We start from the raw sequence: 23,796 nt of genomic DNA, 5'->3' as shown, positions 1-23,796 counted from the left end.
TTGTTACTCATTTTATTTAATTGTTTTGTTATTTTTTTTCATGTAATATTTTTTTACATTTATGTATTTTCTTTTTACTTTAGTATATATTTTTATTTTTTTTAGATTATATATAAATATATTATTTTTTATTATCAGTTTTATTAATTTATATATATATATATATTACTTTTTATTTTTTTATTTTATATATATTTTTTTACTTTTTTATTATTTTATTTATTTGTTTTATTTCTATATTTTTTCTTCTTTATCTTTATTTTTTATATTACTTACTATTTTATCTTTGTTTTCTTTATCTTATCTTTTATTTAATTTGTTTTCTCTTTATTTTAATTTAATTAATTTATTTATTTCTTACCTTTTTATCTATTACCTTTTTATCTAACATGGTTTTTTGACCTTCTTAAGGCCACACCTTTAAAACTATCTAAGGTAAGTAATTGTGATCGTATTTTTACCTTTTAATTTTAAATTACAATTTTCTTAATTTAAGACAACCGGCAAATTACGTAGTACCGAAAGGGCGGTTCAAGGGTGCTAATCCTTCCTTGACCGTAATCGACTCCCGAATCCGACATATCTTTGGTAAGACACAAATCAGGTAAGATATAAGGTATCCGATTAACCTATTTATTTTTTAAATAAATAATCGGTGGCGACTCCAATCACATTTTTCAAGTCGAAGCCCAATTCCGGGGCCCAACCGAAAGACGGTTACGACACACTCGTTGACACAAAGAAACGATAATAAAAGAGAATGAAAGAGTGAAAAAATATACTATATTCGAATTGTATTTTAAATATTATACTATATGAAACAATTTTTGATTAATTAAAAGATTATTTATATGTTAAAAAAATTAAATCGATGATTTTTTAAAAGAGAAAAAAAATTAAATCGCTGAATTTTTTATTTGATTTGAACCCAATTTGTTAAGGTTGAGCCTACATGGAGCCCTTTACATATTTCAATGATTTTTTATGTGATTAATTTATGTATTTAGATCAATTTTTTTTTATCTTTGTAAACGATATTTTATATTTTGAGTTTATTGATTAATCTTAATAAAAAGAAATATTAATTTTTCTATATATTTTAAATTTAAATAATTGTATTTATAAAATATATATACATTATCAATAAATTAAAATAATTATACTTAAATCCATTATAATCTATCAACAGTACTATGTGGAACTTAAAGCACTCCACTTACAATAGAATCACATGACATACAAATTTCATGCGAGTTTCCTGTCTAAAATTATCCATGGAAGGTTCACTTTTGTAGATCTAAGACAAGCTAAAGCTTACAGATGAACATGGCGAAGAACATTTCTTCAATTGCTGAGTGGAAAAATATACAGCCATAGACGTAACTAATGAGTCACCATACAAAGCTTTCTTCTTTAATCTTCCTTTCCGTTGTTTTCCTCTTCCTTTTCTCCACGTTCCTCCCTCTTTACACCACCAACCGGTTCACTAAAAAGTTCCTTCTTTCACCCTCTTCTGCTTGTAACTTCTCCAATGGCAATTGGGTCTTGGACTCCACTAAACCCGACCCTTTCTACGACGATACCTGCCCATTTCACAGGAACGCCTGGAATTGTCTTAAGAACAAGAGGGACAACATGGGTCTCATCAATTCCTGGAAATGGATACCCAGAGATTGCAAGCTGGAGAGGATCGATCCATGGAGATTCCTGGGCTTGACGCGGAATAAGAATGTTGGGTTCGTTGGGGATTCATTGAATGAAAACTTTCTGGTGTCGTTTTTGTGCATTCTTAGAGTGGCTGATGATGGCGCTAAGAAATGGAAGAAGAAAGGTGCTTGGAGAGGGGCTTATTTCCCCAAGTTTAATGTCACTGTGGCTTATCATAGGGCTGTTCTGCTTGCCAGATACAAGTAAGCTTCTTTAATTTATTTATAGTTTTTGATTTTGTGTTGCCTATATCATATGATGTATATACTTGTACCATTCTAGACCATGAATCATAGGTTAAACTGCTAGGGAGTATGGATTGCATTTTCGAGTTCTCTGAAATTTCGTTTTAGAATATGATTTCCTTTGTGATAGCTATGATTCTGTTTAAGAGATCTTATTGGATTAGCTATCGTCTGAGTTTATGTTGCTTGCCCATCATATTGATGTTATATACTTGTACCATTCTAGACCATGAATCATAGATTAAACTGCTAGGGAGTATGGACTACATTTTCGAGTTCTCTGAATTTTCGTTTTCAAATATGAGTTCCAATGTGGTAGCTATGATTCTGTTTAAGAGATCTTATTGGATTAGCTATCGTCTGAGTTTATGTTGCTTGCCCATCATATTGATGTTATATACTTGTACCATTATAGACCTTGAATAAGAGATTAAACTACTAGGGAGTATGGACTACATTTTCGAGTTCTCCGGAATTTCGTTTTCGAATATGAGTTTCATTGTGATAGCTATGATTCTGTTTAAAATATCTCATTGGATTAGCTATCGTCTGAGTTTATATTGCTTGCCTATCATATTGATGTTATATATTTTTACCATTCTAGACCATGAATCATAGATTAAATTGCTAGGGAGTATGAACTACATTTTCGAGTTATCCAGAATTTCATTTTTGAATTTGAGTTTCATTGTGATAGCTATGATTCTGTTTAAGATATCTCGTTGAATTAGCTATCGTCTGAGTTTATATTGCTTGCCAAATTTTGCTTTGTTATTTAATTTTCCTCATGTTCCCATTATGTTCAAGACCTGGTGATTTAGACTGACCATAGAAGTCAAGATCCTAACCGGAATGCAATGATGTAACGGCTTAGAACTGTTTCTGTTTCTGGCATTGGTACTTGTATAAAAACTTATTCTTCTGCTCTTGCCTCTTTGTTGTTTCATTTGCCTTCTATGGAAATTCTTAAAGTCTCGATGCCGGTCTTACTTTTATGTTTTGCTCGAATGTACTTGACTAATCAAGGTGGATTCAGAAACAATCTACGGATTCCAATCAAGATGGAGTAAAAGGAATATACCGAGTGGATGTTGATATTCCTGCAGATGAATGGATCGGCATCACTGACTTCTATGATGTTCTTGTTTTCAACACCGGCCATTGGTAATGTTGTTTTCTTTTTCGCTAATTTATAGAAGATGCTGATCACTAAACATGTTACATGTATCTTTTGTTATTATTTTCAGACATGCGGTTGGTATAACGTTTGAGATGTTTCATTTTTTGAAATGTATAGTTTCTTAGTACATACGTAAAACACAACGCCTTTCATGCTTGCGTATCAAGATGTTATTTTGGGACATGCTTCTCTGAAAACATCTGGGAGTAATGCTTGATTTTGTCTTTGATCAGGTGGGGCTATGATAAATTCCCAAATGAGACGCCTCTTGTCTTTTATCGGCATGGGGAACCAATACGTCCTCCGCTGGGATTATCAGATGGCTTTCAAGTCGTTCTGGAAAATATGGTCCACTACATTCAAAAGGAAGTTCCTAAGAATACCCTCAAATTCTGGCGTTTGCAGTCACCGAGACATTTTTATGGTGGTGAGTGGAATCAAAATGGAAGTTGCTTGTTTGACAAACCCCTTGAAGAAAACCAGGTATTTGCACGTCTATTTAATCGACTCCTTCAATATGTTCCATTTGTTTTAAGTTCTGTTTATCAAGCCTTGTATAGCAAGTCAATTCCAAATTTAGTTTAGGTTGAAGACGAATCTGCTATTGGTCCGAAGAACTGTATTGCCTTACTTTGATACTAATACCTGCACAGCTTGACTTGTGGTTTGATCCCAGCAACAATGGAGTGAATAAAGAGGCAAGGAGACTTAACCATCTCATTAAAGAGGCATTGCGAGGAACAGATATTCCATTGCTTGATCTGACTCATTTGAGCGAGTTCAGAGCCGACGCACATCCGGCAATTTGGTTAGGGAAGAAGGATGCCGTGTCGATTTGGGGCCAAGACTGCATGCATTGGTGCGTACCTGGTGTCCCAGACGCATGGGTCGATATACTGGTTCAGCTAATCTGTATTAGCTTGGGATAGGATGACGAAAGCTGCACAAAACCTTATCAAGTTGTCCAGTATTCACCTCGCACAAAGTCAAGCAGCGCCCTTTACTTGAACCGATTATGCGGATATACAGAATATGTGTGAATTGCCACAAGCCTCCAGTGCCCTCCAACTTCTCTTCCTGTGGATGTTCTCTATTGTTTTTCTTCGAGTTTTGGGGGTGGAATGGCTGTTTTAATACTATATATATTTGTCAATTATAGCTGCGGAACGACGACAACTGATGTCTAGTACGTTCAAGGGTACTGGCGGAGTTGAAGAAAAGAGTGGCTAACAGATGAGCAGGGAAATTCATTAACGTTCCATAGCTTAACATTTAAATTATTAGAATTCTCTTATACTCGATTCATTTAATTCCCTTTTCATATTTTAATTTTCTATAATCTTACAAGATAGCAAGAACAAAGCTGCTTGCACTGTGCAGCTGAAACTTCTGCTGGACAATAATAATGACATTTGAATGTCCGAGCTGGTTTTCGTCAGCTTCACGATGGATTACTTACAGAGGGCATTCAGGCAGGACATAAGCGTCGGGAGATTCTCTTCCCTGCTTTGATCTCTATTCACGGGACACACAAATACTGAGCAAAACCAAAATTCTCCCCACCTACTCCACCGGCATTGTTAACTGTTTCGTTGCTCGCCACTACTGCCTCTTTGCAGCATTACACTAGCCAGCTTCAGCTGTGTAGGCAAACCTTCAATACCGACTGCTATGGCCACATTTATTGAGACCACACTTAAAGGACTCTGATGGGACCGCACCACATGACTGCAAAACCGACGGGTGAGCATCTTTCAGAATCAAAGACGAATGCACGATGTTGGGTCGCAGAGAATGGTCCAAAAAAAATGGAACAGTATGCTAAAAGTTACCTGTTCTGACAATCTTTTCCCCCAGTTTTCTCGAGAAACAAACAAGGGAACAAAATCGTTAAAGTAAAAAACCAAACTTAAAAAGGTTCCTCAATCGTTAGTGAGGTGGACACATCGAAATTATTAGATCTCCATTTCTTACATGAATCACGAGATTGCTCTGACGTGACCCATTGTACATTTCCTTCTTTTGAATCAAACCATTGCAATTTGCACAATTTGCACATGGGGTATTGGTCTGTATCAATTACGTTTGCTGGTCATAGTTGGACCACAAGAAAGTTCAGGGATAAGAGTACAAATATGACCACAGCAAGAGGGTGAGGATCACAAGAAACAGGAAACATGGACAAGGAAGCCACTGGTAGTGCTGAAGAAACCAAGACTAAAACCCTCATATTCGGGGGAACTGGCTACTTAGGAACATATATAGTGAAGGCAAGCATCAAGTTACGACATCAAACATTCGTGTATGCCCGCCCCATCACCCCACAATCCTCTCCACACAAGATCAACTTGCATCATGAATTCCAATCCCTCGGTGTTACCATCATCGAGGTATGTATGTACGTATATTTGTATGTATGAGTGTATGTATGTATGTATGTATGTATGTATGTATGTATGTATGTATGTATGTATGTATGTATGTATGTATGTATGTATGTATGTATGTATGTATGTATGCACAGTTGATAAGAATATACTGAAACAGGGAGAGCTGGACGAGCATGAAAAGATTGTGGCAACACTTCATCGAGTAGATGTCGTGATCTCGTCTTTGCCATTCCCTCAGGTCCCTGACCAGATTCATATCATTGAAGCCATTAAAGTTGCAGGTAACATAAAGGTAGGTTGAAAACATTCTTCATACAAGAATGAAGAAACTGGTGCAGCTGAAATTGGTTAAGTTGGTTTTATATATCTATATATTTGGTATGTGTCAGAGGTTCATTCCATCGGAATTCGGGGTCGAAGAGGACCGACTGAGCTTTCTGCCACCATTTGAAGCTTGTTTAGATAAGAAGCGAAAGATTAGAAGGGAAGTGGAAGCATCTGGGATACCCTACACTTACATATCTGCGAACTGTTTTGGTGCTTACTTCTTGAATTACTTGCTTCGTCCACATGAAGAACATGAGGACGTGATCGTCTATGGATCCGGTGAAGCCAAGGGTATGTAATTCAAGCTTTTAAAAATAATCAGTGATTCATCTAACAGTACATGTGTTTTGAATCGATTTCTGTAGTGCTGTTTAATTACGAAGAAGATATCGCGGAGTACACAATCAAAGTAGCAAATGACCCAAGAACATGCAACAAAATTGTGATCTACCAGATGCCGATGAATATTTTGTCCCAGATGGAACTGATTTCTTTGTGGCAGAGCAAAACAGGTAGGAGTTTCAGGAAGATTCATGTTCCGGAGGAAGAACTCGTGAAACTCACAGAGAGTAAGTTCGGATTTGAGTCTCGAACCTGTTGGATGCTTACTTCATTGAAACCAATTTGTTAGTAATCATAAGCTTTTATCTATGAATGCAGCGTTACCATTTCCAGATAATGTACCGGCATCCATCCTTTATAGCATATTTGTAAAAGGTGATTGTCTGAACTATGAGCTTCGAGAGGATGACCTTGAAGCTTCATGTCTATATCCGGATTACAAGTACACCACCGTCGATCAACTTCTTGACGTTTTCCTGGTTGATCCACCTAAGCCGGCTCGTGCTACGTTTTAAATTCAAAAGATAATGAAAGGTTAAATATATTTAATCTTATATCTTTTTATATAATGTACCTATAATAATGTCGATCGAATTATCAATTCACAACTACAAACTCCATTGATAAATAACAAATAACTCACATTGTTCAAGTCTTAGGTTTAGATTTAGACAGCTCCTCTCTCTTATGTTGAATAAAATAAAATAGAAACAATCACCAAATGCTCCTTATTTTAAATAAATTATATATTTTCCCTTTATTTTTAGTATTTCGTTTTAAATAAGAAGAATTTATGAATTCATTTAATGTATTTGAATTAAATCATGTTTACTATTAAATTTTATCTGAAGTAAAACATGATTTAATTAGAATTTAACTTTATAATTTTAATGTAATTTTAAAGTAATTTAATTTTTTTTATTTACTGCACCATAATACATGGATAATGCATTTAGTTCAAAACACCAACCGCTGCAAGGATTTGTAATTTTAAAGTAATTCATTTAATGGATAATACACGAATCGTGACTAAAGGAATCGTTGTTGTTCTTAGAGATCAAAGGTTTGAGCACCAGTGACTGCAAGGGTGATTAAGTGTTCATCATCAAATGGTTGAAAGTACTTGGAACAAATACTACTTTGTAATCACCTTTAGTTTGATATTATAAATTATATCATATTCTGTTTTTCAAGGACGTTGATTATTAATAGTGACATTTTAAATGTTTTACCCGATTCAAGATGACTATTGCCACTTCTACTTGAGCACTTGGATCACAAGAAAGTTTGGAGGTGAAACTATAAATAAGGCCATATCAAGAGGGTGTAGATCACAAGAAATATGGATAATAAAATCCTCATATTTGGGGGAACTGGTTACTTAGGAACATATTTGGTGAAGGCATGCATCAAGTTAGGACATCAAACATTCGTGTATGCCCGCCCCATCACCCCACAATCCTCTCCACACAAGATCGACTTGCATCATGAATTCCGATCCCTTGGTGTTACTGTCATCGAGGTATGTATGTATGTACATATGTATGTGTCTATGTATACATATTTGATAAGTATATATTGAAACAGGGAGAGTTGGACGAACATGAAAAGATCGTGGCAACGCTTCGTCAAGTCGATATCGTGATCTCATCGTTACCATTCCCTCAGGTCCCTGACCAGATTCATATCATTGAAGCCATTAAAGTTGCAGGTAACATAAAGGTAGGTTAAAAACATTCTTCATACATGAACGAAGAAACTGGTGCAGCTGAAACTGATTCAGTTGGTTTTACATATCTATATATCTGGAACGTGTGTAGAGGTTCATTCCATTGGAATTTGGGGTCGAAGAGGATCGACTGAGCTTTCTGCCACCATTTGAAGCTTGTTTGGACAAGAAGCTAAAGATTAGAAGGGCAGTGGAAGCATGTGGGATACCCTACACTTACATATCTGCAAATTGTTTTGGTGCTTCGTGAATTACTTGCTTCGTCCATGCGAAGAACATGAGGATATGATCATATATGGATCCGGTGAAGCAAAGGGTAGGTAATCGAAGCTTTAAATTATTACTTAGTTTTGAATTGATTTCTATGTATGATTCGTTTCAGTGCTGTTCAATTATAAGGAAGATATCGCAGAGTACACAATCAAACTAGCAAACGATCCGAGAACATGCAACCGGATCGTATTTTATCGGACGCCGGAGAATGTTTTGTCCCAGATTGAATTGGTTTCCCTGTGGGAGAAGAAAACAGGTAGGAGTTTCAGGAAGACGCTTGTACAAGAGGAAGAACTTTTGAAACTCACAGAGAGTAAGTTTGAATTCGAATCTCGAACCTGTTGTAGTAAGCAATAGGGCAGAATTTGCTTACTTGATAATCATAAACTTTATGATGAATGCAGACTTGGCATTTCCAGATAATGTACGAGCATCCCTTCACAGTATATTTGTAAAAGGTGATCTGAACTATGACCTTGGGGAAGATGACCTTGAAACTTGGAGTCTAAATCCGGATTACAAGTACACCACCATGGATCAACCTCTCGACATTTTTCTGATTGATCCACCTAAGCCTGCTATTGCTGCATTTTGAATCAGGGTTAATGTTTATCATCTGCGGGTGCTTCATAGTTTTCTGGTTGTACTCTTGGGAGAAGTTGTAAAACAATACTCAGAGAATAGAAGCCGTGTTTACTAGGATTTTATTGACATGCTTTATCTACAAAAACCTTGAAAAGAATTCTGGGTCTCCCTAACGAGTCCTAAAGGTTTGAGGCATACCGGAACCAATGATTCTCGACAATGGCAGAACAATAGTCGATAAAGTGGTGAGCAGAAACATGTAAGGAGCTTGAATATATGCAAACAAAAATAAATTCAATAATTCCATTCCCTGTAACTGAACAAAACTATAGTAATCCTTGCCGATCTGCATGAAACAAACCCTCATAAATCCATCTCGATAAGAACCATGGCTGTCACAAGCAACTTCACTCTCTTGATTCACTAACCCCTTTCTAAACTCATATGACAACCAGTCTTTAAACCCGATCTAGAAAACCTCAAACTCCACCTAGTGAAAAGGACAATGGAGATGATATAATCACAGTTCCTAGTTATTTTATTATCATAAATGTGTAATTTCTCTTGCAGTATTTTCCCATGGATGATTATTATTCCAATGCCACAAAGAATATAACAATGATACAGCAACATGACTGAAACTTTGACTATTCTCAGCACAGCAATTACAGAAAGGAATATTTTCGTTGTTTATTTGCATAGGAAAGTCATTTCCACACAAGTCCTCATATTAATCAACACCAGAGCACCATATGAACAGGAAATACAACCCCAGTCAAAAGAGTTAATTAGTTTGCTCGAATAAATAAGCGGAAAGAGGAGCATTGGTATCAATTCATAGGATTACCAAGACCTAAAAGTCAAAAACTCAGATGATTATTTGAAATGGAAAGCATTGCTTCTCTAGAGCTCCTGGTAGCAATTACACGAGTGAAAGCTCTCCAGCGGGAATTGACCGTTTGACAAGTTTAGCCCAAGACCCGTAAGTCTCTGCAATAACCTTAAGAGCATAATCCTGTTTATCACAAAGATAATATTTAGGTGAACAAATGCAGGTTGAACCAGGATGAAGTGATGGGTAAAATTATAAAATCAATACTTACCTTGTTTGCCGCTTTGTTGCCAAGGCCAAACTTGTTGGCCGGTTTTCCATCAGGGATCTTGTAGTCCCTAAACCAATCCCTGATTGCAGTGAGAGTCCCCTAAAATATTACCCAATGGATGCTCAATTATAAAATTCCATAACAATCAACGCTTATGTCTTCAGATGCATGTTGTCATAGTAAAATAAGGAAGCAATATCAAGAATCTAAATTATAGAGAGAAATACGCTTCTCAACATTGTCAAGATCATTCATAAGAGAAGCCCTTGGATCATATAATGAAATGGGAACTACTTTCCAGTCAAGTTCACCTTCATCAATAATCCAATTCCACAAAAAAGAGAACGACGTCTTGAAACGCATGCTGTCATGGTAAAATAAGGTAGCAATCTAAAACAATATCAAAACCCAGAAAGTAAAGAGAGAAATACCGGGAAGTGCTTTTCAACATCGTCAACATCATTAACAAGAGAAGCCCTTGGATCATCTAATGAAATGGCAACTATTTTCCAGTCAAGCTCCCCTTCATCAATCATGGCTAAAGCAGCCAGGGGCTTAACCTTCAAGACATCACCAATCTTCCTCTGGGTTTCACCAATCTCAACAACATCAACTAAGAATTTAAAGAAACAAAAAAATCAATATTTTAGAACCTACTTTTCACAACAACAAAGAAGAAAAACCTTGTGAGAAGTATCAAGTACTGAAACAATTATTGGAACTACCAGGGTCGTTATCACCAAATGCTCCTTCAACTTCAGAGTTTGCCAAAGATGGATCTTCCCATGTTTGTGGAAGCAATCCATAGTTCCAATTTATATTATAGCTGAGGGACAATGGATGGGATCATTCAGGAACAAAAACTCCTTAACACACTACATAGCAATTTCATATTAATGGTTCTATCCAATCCCTTTTTTTTGTGGACTCAGATATAAACATTGAATATCCATAATCCAAACTGAATCTCACACATACATACATATTTAAAACCGAATTTCGATATTTAAAATCAAAATTATAGATATTAGATCAGCTATCATCCCTAGTTTAATTCTAGCTACAACAAATCCGAGCTGAAAATAATCCAAGAATTGAAATGAGCAATAAACCTAATCAAAATAAACAAATCTCACGGGTAATATCGAAGCTTTCCCTTCTTTGTGTCCTGCTTAATGGGAGTGTACAACTCATCAGTAGCAACCTCCATTTTCGCACTTGATTCCTTGGGTATCTCGACGATGAAGCTAAAAGCATCATCTCCCAAGTGCAATGGAACATCATGCCAAGGAGAAATCTAAGGCCACAATCAAATCTCAAATTCCAACCTTAATGAATTAAATTTCAAATAAATTGGGGGTAAAAGATGGGAAGTGAAAATACCTTTTTGCCCGAAGTATCTTCGAAAAAGACTCTGTAGTCGAGTGACTCGGGTTGGCCTTCTTGTTTGATCTGAAACTGGGGGTTATAAATGGCATTGCAAGAGAACAATCTCTTCGACAATCGTCTGCCGTTGTTGAGATTAAGTGCGTTGCTGCCGCGTTTCAAAGCGAACGGCTTTTTGAAAAGCAAGCAGGAAGAGGCAGTGGCGGTGGAGTGACCGGCGACGGCTATCACTCTGGCTGCTGCGGCCATTGTCAATTCTACTTTTTGTGGTGGACCTGAGATCAGAGGAGTGTTTTGGGGAGTGGTGGCCTTTACAGATTATGTACTTATTTTCTTTGAGCAAGTGGTTGGCATTCATTGGCTGACCTTTCATTCGCTTTTTTAGAGAAATCATACAAAAATGGATTAATAGTTATTGAGGCCATTGTACTTTTCTGAAAAACGGATATGACCCATGAGCTTATTTTAAACACAATACGACCCTTAAACTAAGAAAACAAAAAAAGTATTCATTCCAACTGCGAGCTGCAATCATCGGAGAAGATTGATCTTGGGAGCAATTCTTTGTATGGTAAGATTATTGATGATGACTTGTCTTCTTTTTAATGGATTCAAGCTCTTGAGTTTGAACAACAGCGGGGTTTTCGGATACTTTTCGATGGAAATCACTGGGAAATCTCACTGAATTGAAGTTCTTAAGCCTCGGTGACAATTGTATTGGCTTTACCTCAAATTGCAGCCCAAGAGGACAGATACATGATGGAATGCATCAATGCAGAACCTCACTCGGGTACAAAATCTCGAACTCTCCGATAATAGATTGTCCGGTCTGATCCCTGCCGGAATTGTCAAACTCAATAAACATTGACAATTTCTGCTTTACAACAACTCATTGTCAGGAAAATTTTCTGTTGGATTTGGAAACCTTACAAGTCTAGTGAAATTCGAAAACTCAATGAATATGCTTGAAGGACTTACTGGATTTGTGATCATTGAAGAATCTTGTTTCTTTGTAGCTCTTTGAAAATAGTTTCTCAGGAGAGATACCTGAGGAGTTTGGTGAAATCAAGAACCCTGTAGAGTTATCACTTTACAGAACAACCTCACCGGTCAGCTTCCCCCGAAAATTGGCTCATGGTTGGATTTCGGAGAATTTTTTTACCTGCCTATACCACCAGACATGTTCAAGAATGACAAAATGGTTAAACTTCTGTTGCAGCAGAACAACTTAACTGGAACTCTCCCAGAAAGTTACGCAAACCGTAAGTCCTTGGCTTGATTATGAGTACATAACAATGTGCTATCTGGTACTGTGTCCCTGCTGGTACATGGAGCCTGCCAAAGCTCTACTTAATTGATCTCACCATGAATCAATTTGAAGTTCCAGTGACAGGTTACATTGGTAATGCTAACTCTCTTGCTGTCGAATAACCGATTTTCTGGTGAATTGCCTGCTTCAATCTCTCTAGCTTCTTCATTAGTCTCAATTGATCTTAGTTCAAGTAAATTTTCTGGCCAAATTCCGGAAACCGTTGGAGAATTAAACGTCTAGGCAGCCTTTATTTGAATGATAACATGTTTTCTGGTACGATACCAGACTCATTAGGCTCATTTGTTTCTCTCAATGATGTAAACCTTGCTGGTAACTCACTTTCTGGGGAAATCCATGATAGTATTGGATACTTACAACCCCTGAACTCCTTGAATTTATCCGGAATCGAACTCAATGGTAAAAGTCCAACTGTTTTGTCATCTTTGAGAATAAGGCATTAAGCCTTTGTTCAATGCAGCTCGAATCTCGAGGACTTTCGGATGTGTTCATTGAATCTCGTTACATCGAGTCATCTTCGAACATTTTCATGTTTCATAGCTGGAACCATAGTTCTGTTTTTATGGATATGATGTTACATGTTTGTGAGGGTAAGGCAGAGTAATCTTAATCATCCATTGAAGCAGGGTTCATTGGAAATGAAATCATGTCAACTGCTACGTTTCACTGAAAAATCATACATCCATATTCAAATAAAATCGGAGTCTGTATGTTTGACAATCTCTAACTTACTAGACATCCAATATGTGAGCATATAATATTTTATTTCTAAAAATATCATATGAATTATTTAGCTGGTATCTAACAATCCATATCTGAATTTCTCAAATAATTACCAATATCCCAAAACCATACCTTATATCTGAGTTTTGAAAATCTAAACACGCGTTAGATTTCACACTGATGAAGTAAGGAATCTTTTGCATGTCGATACAATGTTCACAGTAACATAAATCAGACTCGATTCAGCAGTTTTACTCTAAAAAAACAACCAAACCTCAAAACACACTTTACATGGTTCCACAATTTATCGACCACCAAAACGCCACCAAAGGAAAAGGAATCGAACCAAACACTCCTTCAGACACACAAAAACGTCCACCCACCAAACTGTAGATATGCTCCTCGCAAATTAGCAGCACAAGGAAATGAAAGATTTGCACCAGAAAGCTAAAGGAACTCTCCCTGCAGCACTTCAAATCTGAAAACAAGCTATCCAACAACAAAATAACAGCTCACAACACCACCAGCCCCTCGAACAAATCAAACTCTCGTCCAAAAAACAGCTTCGCGGCTCCACGGATAACACCTAACTTCCAATGGTGTTTAACCATTCTTTGTTTCGTCACACAGGAAGAAACTCGAAAACAACTTCATGATGTACACCGACCCATGTGCGTAGGCAATGTAAACACAGGCAAAAAGCATACCGACCGCAGCTACACTGTCATACGAAAATGATCAACCAAAATCTAAAACTCGACCATTGTAGCATCTAACAAAATCAAGAATTGACGTGAAAGACAACGGCCAATAGCATTTACACCAAAAACCAATTAATATATATGATCATAAGTAATTATTTAATTTCAAAAGAATTTGTTACTTCAAATTATATTGGTGCGAATAAAAATCTACAAAGGAAGATATGTTGAGATGAGATGTCCATTACAGGTGAAAAATTCTGATTGATCTGATATTTCAATGAAGATTTGAAAAGAATTAATGTTGTAGATGTAACACCCACATACCGATGATCTGATCAGATCCGATGTGTCACATTAGGGCCACCGGAGCAACCCACGGTAAAAATCTCGAAAAAATAAATTTCTATTAAAACGCATAAAATCATAAAATAATTTATAATTGAAATAAAAGTTCAGAAAAAAAACTATTCATCATATATTACAAAAAGAATTAAAATCATAAAAGTTTCAGACTTGGATATAAAAACAAAATACAACCTACATGCCCCATAATCACGTGCACCGTACTCCGCAAGCAACATCGATGGAACTCCTTTACTGATGTCGATAGCTGTATTGGTTCGATTCTTTTAATATGAAATGGTGAGTAAAATAGTGAGTTCTGGGAAGCTTAGTAATACAAGACTATAAATTGATGCTGAAGGATATCCAGATAATAGCCAAACATAAAAATTTCCTTATCGATTCAGATGTCTATATGTTTTCGGGATAAGTTATAATTCCATTGATATTTTTTCGAGTAAATGACATGAAGATTTCAGTTCAAAGGAAACATTCAGAGGACCAAGTTCAGGAGATCTAAATAGGATGAATAGTGTGTTCCAACAAAATAGAGTAATATATATATAAATCCTTTAAAAATGTTAGTAGTTTAAAACATATTTTAAAACCACAGTAATACCCTCTAACCGAACACCTTTATGTAGTTTCCTCATAATTGCATCCATAAGGACTTACCCTAAGCACACAATAAAGGAGCCACCCTAAGGAAATACCTTGGGGCCTATGGGCCTACCCAAGGGTCTTCTTAGGTCCGTAAGGAATTACCAGCTCGATCAGAGCTGAACCTCTATACTCCAGAATCCTATCCATACAATATCCGATAGAAATCAATTTTAGCAATAAACAATAATATCAGGATTGTGATCCAGTAAAATCTCATAAGAGTGACAATGAAATAAACCACATAACTGCCCTCCACTCGTATACCATATGCAGTCTCATGATTTACCAAAGGGAGTACCTTAGGGCCTTAAAGCCTACCCAAGGTCACTTAAGGTCTGTAAGGAATTAACAGCTTGATCAGAGCTGAACCTCCATACTCTAGCCTACCCAAATGATACGTCGATAATCGATTCATATAATAAACAGTAGATTCGATGATCCATAAATCATGACCGATTATATTTTTCAGTGAATATAGGTAACCATAGAACACATACCATGTAGCCATAGTTCGTAAGCAGTAAATCAATAAATCAGTAATTTCATAAAATCACATTTTAAAACAGGTAAAACATTTACATGTCACATAAGGAACACACTAGAGGATCTAGATATTTTTCGGAGGTACTTGGTATTTATCAGGTAGGGAGCCATGAAACTTTTTTAATTTAATAGGATTTCAGAATCAAGATCCCTAAAAAAGTAGGTTTGATAGCTAACGGATTCATCATTCATTCGGGAAGTAATTTATCAAGATCATATAATATTCAGATATTTTTCGGTGGCAATTGAGTAATCAAGAAGATATTCAGAATCTTTTACATCAGAGTTATTAAAGATCTAGATATAACATGAGTGTTCCCATTATTCAGGCAAATAGGAGTATTTCAGACATTTTAATTTTTGATGGATTCTTAGTAACTTAATCCAATAAGAGTAAAATGATAGTTTGCATTATTCAGAATTTATACCAAATTATCATGATTTCGTGTCAAATCGTACTAACTCATCTCGACCTTGTAAAACTTATTAATATTATGTACTGATATACTTCACGAATAATCACTTCTTAATATTGATTACACTTGTTGAACTGGTCACATTCAGAATCACCCCTGAAATGAACTAAAGTAGACGTTCATGTATTTGATGGTATTATACATTTCTGGTATGAATCAGTATCAAGAATACTCAACACACTTGAGTTATGCTCCATAACCTTAAGAGATGAAACAACATAAGTTTTTTGGTGTTTCTAGAATTTATCCAAATACATTAACTTATTTCAAGTTATTAGGATATTTGGGTCACTTCCACACTCGAGGTTACTTCGGTCATCTTAGAGTTCAAGGTATTTTAATCTTTTTTGGGGTTCAAGGTATTTCAATCATTTGAATATTAGAGTTATTTTTTATTTCGCAGCCCGATGACATTTCGATAAATTCTTTTCAATCCAAACATATGTACATTTTCTAGTAATTTGTTGAGATTTCAGGTATGACAGGAGTGATTCCATTTTCAGAAAATCATGGGCATTTTAGACATTGGTTCTTGGAGAATTCTTAGTAATTTAATCTAAGAAGAGTAGAGCAATGATTTGTTATACAAGATTATATATTGAATTATCAGGATTTCGAGTCCAATTGAACTACAGATCCTAACACTGCGGTACTTGTCAATCATTCGGACCTTGATACTTCTCTATTATTCACTTCTTAACACTGATTGCACTAGCTGAACTGATGAATATAAGAATAATCATTGAATGGATCTTAGGAAGATGAACATGTATTTCAATGCTATTTATTTCATTTATGTGTTGCAACGGTATCATGAAATGTTGACGAGATGGATTCGTGGTTCAAAACCCTTATGAACGATACAATATATAAGTTCATAAGTGTTTCCAGTCTTATCTATATCATTCGCTTAATTCTATGTCATTGAGGGTACTTAGGTCATTTAGTAGTCAAGTTTATCATGGTAACTTCATAGTTTCCATAGTAATTCAATCGTTCCCATAATTTCAGATACATACAATACTTCCATTTAGTTCAACTTGGTCAAATAATATAGTCATTTTACATTTTAAGGGTATTTTGGTTATATTACACTTTAGTGGCAATTTTGTAATTTCATAACCAGGTAGTTTTGATATTAAAGTTTTTAACGAGGAAAAATAGAATTTAGAGATTCTGAGGTTATTTGCTTTTCCATATAATCAATGGACCTGAAATCATTCTTCTCAATTTTCTTGTGTCTACGCAGGTAGTCTGAGCCTTATTCAGTTTATTTTTTTATTTCGCAATCAGATCGAGTTTAGAAATTTTAACTACACAAATGAAACAATGTTCAACCATGCATTTACCAATACCAACATGTTCCATTCAGCATGCATAAGGTAGTAATGTATTACCTCGATTTATGAGCTATATCGATCAACCATTTAAACTTTATTCGACCGCCCTCAAACTTTAATTCCACATCCCATAATGTCTAAGATACATAGCAAATAAATTTACGTCAAGAACTGAACTTAATCGAAAACCCAAATTGAATCCGAAGATAAAACACTAAAAATGGCTTACTAAGCATGAATTTGGTGAAATAAACTTTGGATTCAGACTCAGGATGTCGAAAAAATAAAATATGACTTTTCTAAAAATCTGACTTTTTGGTCAAAGTCAACGGGTTGACTCGAACGAGTTGACTCAGTCCGGTTTGACTCATACGAGTTGAATAAGCCAAGTTGACTTGGTTTAAACCGATTTAACTGGACCAGCTCGGTCTGAATCGACCGGTTCAAAAAACCACTTGGATCAGTGGAGGAGCTTTACGCGCACTGCCGGTGCGTGACGGCGCGTGCGACGACGACAGATGCCATTTTGACTGATCGATTATTCCCTGAACAACTATGCATTAAAATCAACCCATATCAACCGTCAACAATGTAACATCCCAGACACGAGGTTAGTGGGCTATTTGTAAAATTTTAAGATTTAGTGACCAAATTAGATAAATTAAAAAGTTTAGGGTCTTTCCTAGAAAATTATTTATGTAGGATTGAATAGTAGATAAAGGAAATATGGAAGTACAAAAAGGTCTTTTAGCAAGGTAAATTAATTAAAAATTCATTTTTGGTGTTTTTTATACACGTAAGAATGAATTACATCCTTCCTTTCTCTTCTTCCCCGTGACCTCCTTAGTTAAGGTAATAAATTCTTTAGTTAGCTAATTCTTGCAATTTAGATATGGTTTTGATTCTTGATGATTTAGGAAAGCTTAATGAATTTTTAAAATAGTTTAAAACTCAAAGAATAGTAAATTATGGATGATTGAATATAAGAAGTTTATAAGTGAAATTGTGAATAAGAAGAAATAAATGGATTTGGAAGTTGGAATTGACTTGTCATCAGTTAGAATAAGAAGTATAAAGTGTTAGAAATGAAATTAGAACATGTTGAAAATTCAGTAAGATTCTTGGTTTCCAAAGTTAGGGTGAGATATTGATGATGTTAATGAGTTATTATGAAATAGGATGGTTGATAGATACATATATAAGGTTTTGGGTGAAAAAGAAGAGTAAATGAAAGAATTTAGTAAGTTATGGGTATATTTTCGGGATGTAGAAGTGTAATATGGGTTTGTAGTATCGGTACTGGATGAACATTATCGATACTACTAAGCATTTAGAGGTGATATTTGTGTATAGGTATCGATATTGGATGAACATTATCGATATCATCGAGCAAACAGGGACAAATTCTTCATAAGGTATCGATACCGAAGTGGTAGTATCGGTACCATGGGTATCGATACCAATATAAAGGTATCAGTACCATTTTTAGAATGAAAATCCAGAATCCAGAATATGTATCGATACTGAAGTAGAGTATCGATACCACTATATAGAAGTATTATTATTTTGTACCTTGAGTACCGATACTAGTCTAATGGAATAAAGAATCAAGTGTCTTTTCGAGATTCAACTTTGATGATTGATTAATAATGATTCAAATTATGATATTTATAAGTATTTTATATTCGTGTAGATATCGAGCAAAAGCAAAGTCCAGACAAGTCAACAAAGTAAGAGTTACCAAGAGAGATAGATAAGAGATTGGTATTGACTAGTGAGGCCAAGGTGAGTGCATACTATGAGACATATAGTGTTTATTGAAATAATACTTGTGATAAGTCTATTTCCTACATTGATTTCATGACTGTATAAATACATTCATGAGATTGATATTATCAGTATGAATACATGGGTACATGCATAAGTTATATGTGCTGATATGTGATTATATATGTTGTATGATATATATATATATGAATATAAGAGAACAAATATAAGTTATATGATATAATCTATATGATTACATGTACATGTGATATATACTATGAGCCATGATCTATGCGACTACTTGATCATATGAAATAAGAGCATAAATTATATACATGGTAAAGCCCATAGTATGTGAGATGTGAGCTAAGGGTATATTTGGTATGCCTTTAGTCGAAAGGTCTACGCGGTCCTTTGGGACATATATGTGATCCTTGGGAACATATATGTAATCCTTCAAAATATATGTTCGGTGCTTTGGAACATATATGTGGTCCTACATGACAATTCTATGTGGTCCTTCAGGACATATATGTTGTCTTTCGGGACATTCTATGTGGCACTTTGGTGCATATTTTACGCGAAACTTCGATGCATTTTATTCGAGCTGTGGTGACATCATTTGTTCACAACCTTAATGTACTTACATATTTTTAGTTCTCTATAATGTACCATGGGCTAGTAAAATATATAAAATGAACTAAGGTTTCATGATGTGCTATGTTTTTATGTCTGATCATATATGTTATTATGATGTGAAATATGAATATCTTTGTAAAAGTGATAAAAGTATATGATTTGCATGTTTATATTATTGGTTATATATATATATATACACACATATATGCCTTACTAAGTCGATGACTTAGCGTATGAGTGTTTTACACGTAGGCTCAAAGAAGCTAGAAGGGCACGAGTAGGCAACTGAGACAGCATAACTTCTTCAGATATCAGATCAGAAACAACTTAAACAGTAGGTTCTTTTTTTATATTAACCAGTTTTGGCATGTAATTGAAGGTTTAAGTTGTATATACTCTGATCATTTTGTAAACCTTTTGTATTAAATTTCTGTAAATTATTCAGTTTATTTAATATAAGTTTAAATTTCCTACTATTTTGTATGAGTACATTATTTTGAAAAGTCAATGTAACACATCAAACTCGTATCTGGGTCGGGTACGAGTTGGGGTGTTATATTTAATGGTATCAGAGCTAGGTTTAGCTGATTCTAGGTATAAAACGAGTTCAAAAGTGATTTAAAAAGTTTACATGCCAACAGAATAGTGAATACCTCTAATCTGATATAGTGATGAGTATGTTGTCTTGCTAATAAGGTTATATGATTATGTCTTATTAGATGTATGATTGCAAAAGCTCTTGAAATGAAGCGGGAGATGATATGCATGAGGGTAGTAATAATTCACTTGCCCTGGTCAGGCAAGGTGAAGAGCAGTCACCTCAGGGAGTGCCTATACAATATCAAGATATGTTCTTTAGGATGTTGGATACTATTCTGAAGAGTTTCCAACCTCCTGCTCCATCAACTCATAGAATGAATGTGGTGAAAGAATTGAAAGGATTGGGAGCTCCCAAATTTAAAGGTGAAGTCGATGAAGGTCATGTTGTGGCATACATTTGGCTTAATAATGTGAAGATCTTGTTAGACAGTCTCCACTGCTTAGAAGTGGAGAAGTTAGATGGAGTGGTTTCTTTGCTAAGGGGACAAATTAGAATATGGTGGATGAATGTCATCATGAGAATGATAAGTGACCAAGTGACATAGTCCTTGTTCTTGGAAGAGTTCAAGCATAAGTATATTGAAGATCAATTTATAAGGAAACAGAAGCAAGAGTTTATGAGCCTGAAGCAGTTGAATCACACTCTGTATGAATATGAGTACGAGTTCAATAAGTTAAGTTGTTTTGCTACTGAGCTTATTCCAACTGAAAAAGATGCATATGAATGGTTTGTGGAGGGCTTGTGCCATAGACTGAAAGAGATGTTAATCGTCTTGAATTTGTCCTCATTTGAAGAGGTGGTTAACCGCGCTAAAGCTCTTGAGAGAGCTCAAAATGAAAGGTTTGGAGAACACATAGTTCAAACATCTAAGAGAGCTGGCGCTTCTTCAAGCTCAACACCATAAAAAATGGGCAAAGATTCTAGGTTTCGATCTCAGGCCAGGTCTGAGTCAGTTGCATCCTTTGCTAGAGGATCAAGTCAGATGAGAACCAGACAAACGTAATCAGTAGGATCTGGTGCTAGGAGATCAAATCAGGGTCAAACCAGACAGTGTCAACATTGTGGGAAGAATCATTTCGGAGTGTGTTGAATACTCTCTGGAGCCTATTTTCGATGTGGGGCACCAGATATTTTATTTGGGATTATCCATTGATGGTCGGCAAACCTGTACAGACTGAACGATCCGCTGCAGTATCTCAAAGAGGAAGAAGAAGAGGTAGAGGTAGAGGAAGAAATCAGCCTGAGTTCTCTACTCAACAAGAAGTGTGTTCTACTGCTCGAGTATATAATATAAAGACAAATGAAGACCGTGATGATCCAGAGATTATAACATGTACTTTTCGGTTATATGATAAATTTGTGTTGGTAATGATTGATTCGGGTTCCACTTATTCATATATTAGTAGTAAGTTAGTGAATGAGTTGAGGATTCCATTAGAAGATATACGCAATGAGGTTATATTAACTAATCCTTTAGGGCATAGTGTTTGGGTAAATAAAGTATGTAAAGGGTGTTCCATAAGAATTCAGGGAATTGATTTCCCTGTTAATATGATGGAACTACCTTTCGATGAGTTTAAAGTAATTTTGGGGATAGATTGGTTGTACCATTATCATGCAAATGTTGATTGTAAACTAAAAAGGGTAACCCTGATTAGTTCAGAAAGAATAAAAGTGAATGTGATCAGTGAAAGATTGAATATGTTAGCAAATGTAATATCAGTGATGTCAGCAAAGAAATTATTTCTAAAATGATGTTAGAGTTTCATTGCTAATATGATAGATACCAGAGCCAAGGAGAAAGATTTAGAAGAGATTCTCGTAGTCAGAGAGTTCCCCGGTGTCTTTCATGCAGAGTTGCCAGGATTACCTCCGGATAGAGAGGTTGAATTTCAAATTAAAGTAATGCCTGGAACATCGCCTATTGCAATGACACCTTACCGAATGACACCAAAAGAATTGAGTGAATTAAATATCCAGTTGCAAGTATTATTGGACAAAGGATTTATCAGACCAAGTGTGTCACCTTAGGGAGCTCCGGTGTTATTTGTAAAGAAGAATGATAGTTCAATGCGTCTCTGCATAGATTAAAGACAGCTCAACAAGGTAACCATAAAGAATAAATATCCTCTCCCTATAATCGACGATTTGTTTGATTAGTTAAAGGGAGCCTCGATATTCTCGAAGATCGATTTGCGTTCTGGTTATCATCAATTGAAGATTCAGGAGAAAGATATTCTAAAAATGACTTTTAGAATGAGATATGGTCATTATGAGTTTATTGTTATGCCGTTTGGGGTAACCAATGTACCTGCTGCTTTTATGGATCTTATGAATAGAATATTTCAACCTTATCTGGACCAGTTTGTTGTTGCCTTTATTGATGATATACTGGTGTACTCGAAATCTAATGGTGAGAATAGTGCACATCTGAGAGTAGTTTTGCAAATTCTACGTGATAAGAAACTATATGTCAAACTGTCAAAATGTGAATTTTGGTTGAATAAAGTGACATTCCTTGACCACGTGATTTCTGCAGAGGGGATTTGGGTTGATCCTCAAAAGATAAAAGCCATTTTAGAATGGGAAATTCCCAAGAACGTGTCTAAAGTGCAAAGTTTTCTAGGACTTGCGGGTTATTATCGAAGGTTTATTAAGAACTTTTCGATGATAGCTTTGCCTTTGACTCATTTGATGAGGAAAAATGTACCATTTGTTTGGACCCTTGAATGTCAAGAAAGTTTTGAAGCGTTAAAAAGAATTTTGACAAAAGCTCCAGTGTTGGTCCAACCTGAGTCTGGCAAGAACTATGTGGTTTACAGTGACGTGTCCCAGAACGAATTAGGATGTGTACTAATGCAAGAGGGAAAAGTGGTAACATATGCATCTAGACAATTGAAACCACATGAGAAGAACTATCCAACGCAAGATTTGGAGTTGGTTGTAGTAGTGTTTGCTCTCAAGATTTGGCGTCACTACTTATATAGGGAACGTTGCTATCTCTATACAGGTCATAAGAGCTTGAAGTATCTGATGACTAAGAAAGAATTAAACTTTAGGAAGAGAAGATGGGTTGAATTTATAAAGGACTATGATGTGATAATTGATTTCCATCCTGGAAAAGCAAATGTGGTAGTGGATGCCTTAAGTCGAAAAACGTTTACAACCTTATGAGCTTTAGATGCAAGGTTGTCATTAGATAGAGATGGTGGTTTATGTGCATAATTAAAACTTAAACCAATATGGTTTGTAACATCCTTAACCCGTATACGTCTCGATATACGAGTCAAAGATGTCACATCAATTTAAAAACATTTATTGAACTGAAATTTGCCTAAAAATTTGTTTCTTTTAAAAATCTTATTCTAGCTTTAAAAATCTATTTTTAAAGCATGTCTCAA

The 23,796-nt window shown here is 35.5% G+C and overlaps 3 protein-coding genes and 2 pseudogenes across 3 annotated transcripts; 4 read left to right on the top strand and 1 right to left on the bottom strand.

Annotated features, from left to right (window-relative positions):
• The first annotated feature begins 1,271 nt into the window (after window positions 1-1,271).
• LOC120150692 (protein trichome birefringence-like 12) lies at window positions 1,272-4,369 on the top strand. Its single transcript, XM_039163316.1, has 4 exons — window positions 1,272-1,910; window positions 2,979-3,116; window positions 3,366-3,615; window positions 3,786-4,369. Exons 1-4 carry the CDS (start codon window positions 1,387-1,389, stop codon window positions 4,059-4,061), a joined length of 1,188 nt encoding a protein of 395 aa, XP_039019247.1. The 5' UTR covers window positions 1,272-1,386; the 3' UTR covers window positions 4,062-4,369.
• A 940-nt stretch (window positions 4,370-5,309) lies between these two features.
• LOC120150690 (eugenol synthase 1-like) lies at window positions 5,310-6,756 on the top strand. Its single transcript, XM_039163315.1, has 5 exons — window positions 5,310-5,522; window positions 5,680-5,814; window positions 5,912-6,140; window positions 6,215-6,418; window positions 6,510-6,756. Exons 1-5 carry the CDS (start codon window positions 5,310-5,312, stop codon window positions 6,704-6,706), a joined length of 978 nt encoding a protein of 325 aa, XP_039019246.1. The 3' UTR covers window positions 6,707-6,756.
• A 762-nt stretch (window positions 6,757-7,518) lies between these two features.
• Window positions 7,519-8,832, top strand: LOC120150691 (annotated as a pseudogene).
• Window positions 8,833-9,700: 868 nt separating this feature from the next.
• On the bottom strand, window positions 9,701-11,804 carry LOC120150715 (soluble inorganic pyrophosphatase 6, chloroplastic-like). Its single transcript, XM_039163340.1, has 7 exons — window positions 11,787-11,804; window positions 11,265-11,576; window positions 11,018-11,178; window positions 10,607-10,707; window positions 10,313-10,494; window positions 9,882-9,980; window positions 9,701-9,793 (listed from the first exon to the last, which is right to left on the bottom strand). The coding sequence occupies exons 2-7, from the start codon at window positions 11,514-11,516 to the stop codon at window positions 9,701-9,703; spliced, it is 888 nt and encodes a 295-aa protein (XP_039019271.1). The 5' UTR covers window positions 11,517-11,576; window positions 11,787-11,804.
• A 49-nt stretch (window positions 11,805-11,853) lies between these two features.
• On the top strand, window positions 11,854-21,299 carry LOC120150697 (annotated as a pseudogene).
• Window positions 21,300-23,796: the final 2,497 nt, after the last annotated feature.

The sequence above is a fragment of the Hibiscus syriacus genome, unplaced genomic scaffold (assembly GCF_006381635.1).
Source record: "Hibiscus syriacus cultivar Baekdansim isolate YM2019G1 unplaced genomic scaffold, ASM638163v2 tig00111023_pilon, whole genome shotgun sequence".
Taxonomy (NCBI): domain Eukaryota; kingdom Viridiplantae; phylum Streptophyta; class Magnoliopsida; order Malvales; family Malvaceae; genus Hibiscus; species Hibiscus syriacus.
The sequence above is the reverse complement of the archived record's forward strand: the minus strand, read 5'-3'. Positions and strand labels throughout refer to the sequence as shown.

Excerpts from the sequence above, each read along its gene's own strand:
- LOC120150715 (XM_039163340.1), bottom strand. The coding sequence starts at position 11,516 with ATGGCCGCAGCAGCCAGAGTGATAGCCGTCGCCGGTCACTCCACCGCC. Across the intron at positions 10,708-11,017 it reads GGAAAGCTTCGATATTACCC|CTATAATATAAATTGGAACT; the intron begins GTGAGATTTGTT and ends ATTGTCCCTCAG. Across the intron at positions 9,981-10,312 it reads ATGTTGAAAAGCACTTCCCG|GGGACTCTCACTGCAATCAG; the intron begins GTATTTCTCTCT and ends GTAATATTTTAG.
- LOC120150692 (XM_039163316.1), top strand. The coding sequence starts at position 1,387 with ATGAGTCACCATACAAAGCTTTCTTCTTTAATCTTCCTTTCCGTTGTT. Across the intron at positions 1,911-2,978 it reads GTTCTGCTTGCCAGATACAA|GTGGATTCAGAAACAATCTA; the intron begins GTAAGCTTCTTT and ends TGACTAATCAAG. Across the intron at positions 3,117-3,365 it reads GTTTTCAACACCGGCCATTG|GTGGGGCTATGATAAATTCC; the intron begins GTAATGTTGTTT and ends GTCTTTGATCAG.
- LOC120150690 (XM_039163315.1), top strand. The coding sequence starts at position 5,310 with ATGGACAAGGAAGCCACTGGTAGTGCTGAAGAAACCAAGACTAAAACC. Across the intron at positions 5,815-5,911 it reads AAGTTGCAGGTAACATAAAG|AGGTTCATTCCATCGGAATT; the intron begins GTAGGTTGAAAA and ends GGTATGTGTCAG. Across the intron at positions 6,141-6,214 it reads TGGATCCGGTGAAGCCAAGG|TGCTGTTTAATTACGAAGAA; the intron begins GTATGTAATTCA and ends CGATTTCTGTAG.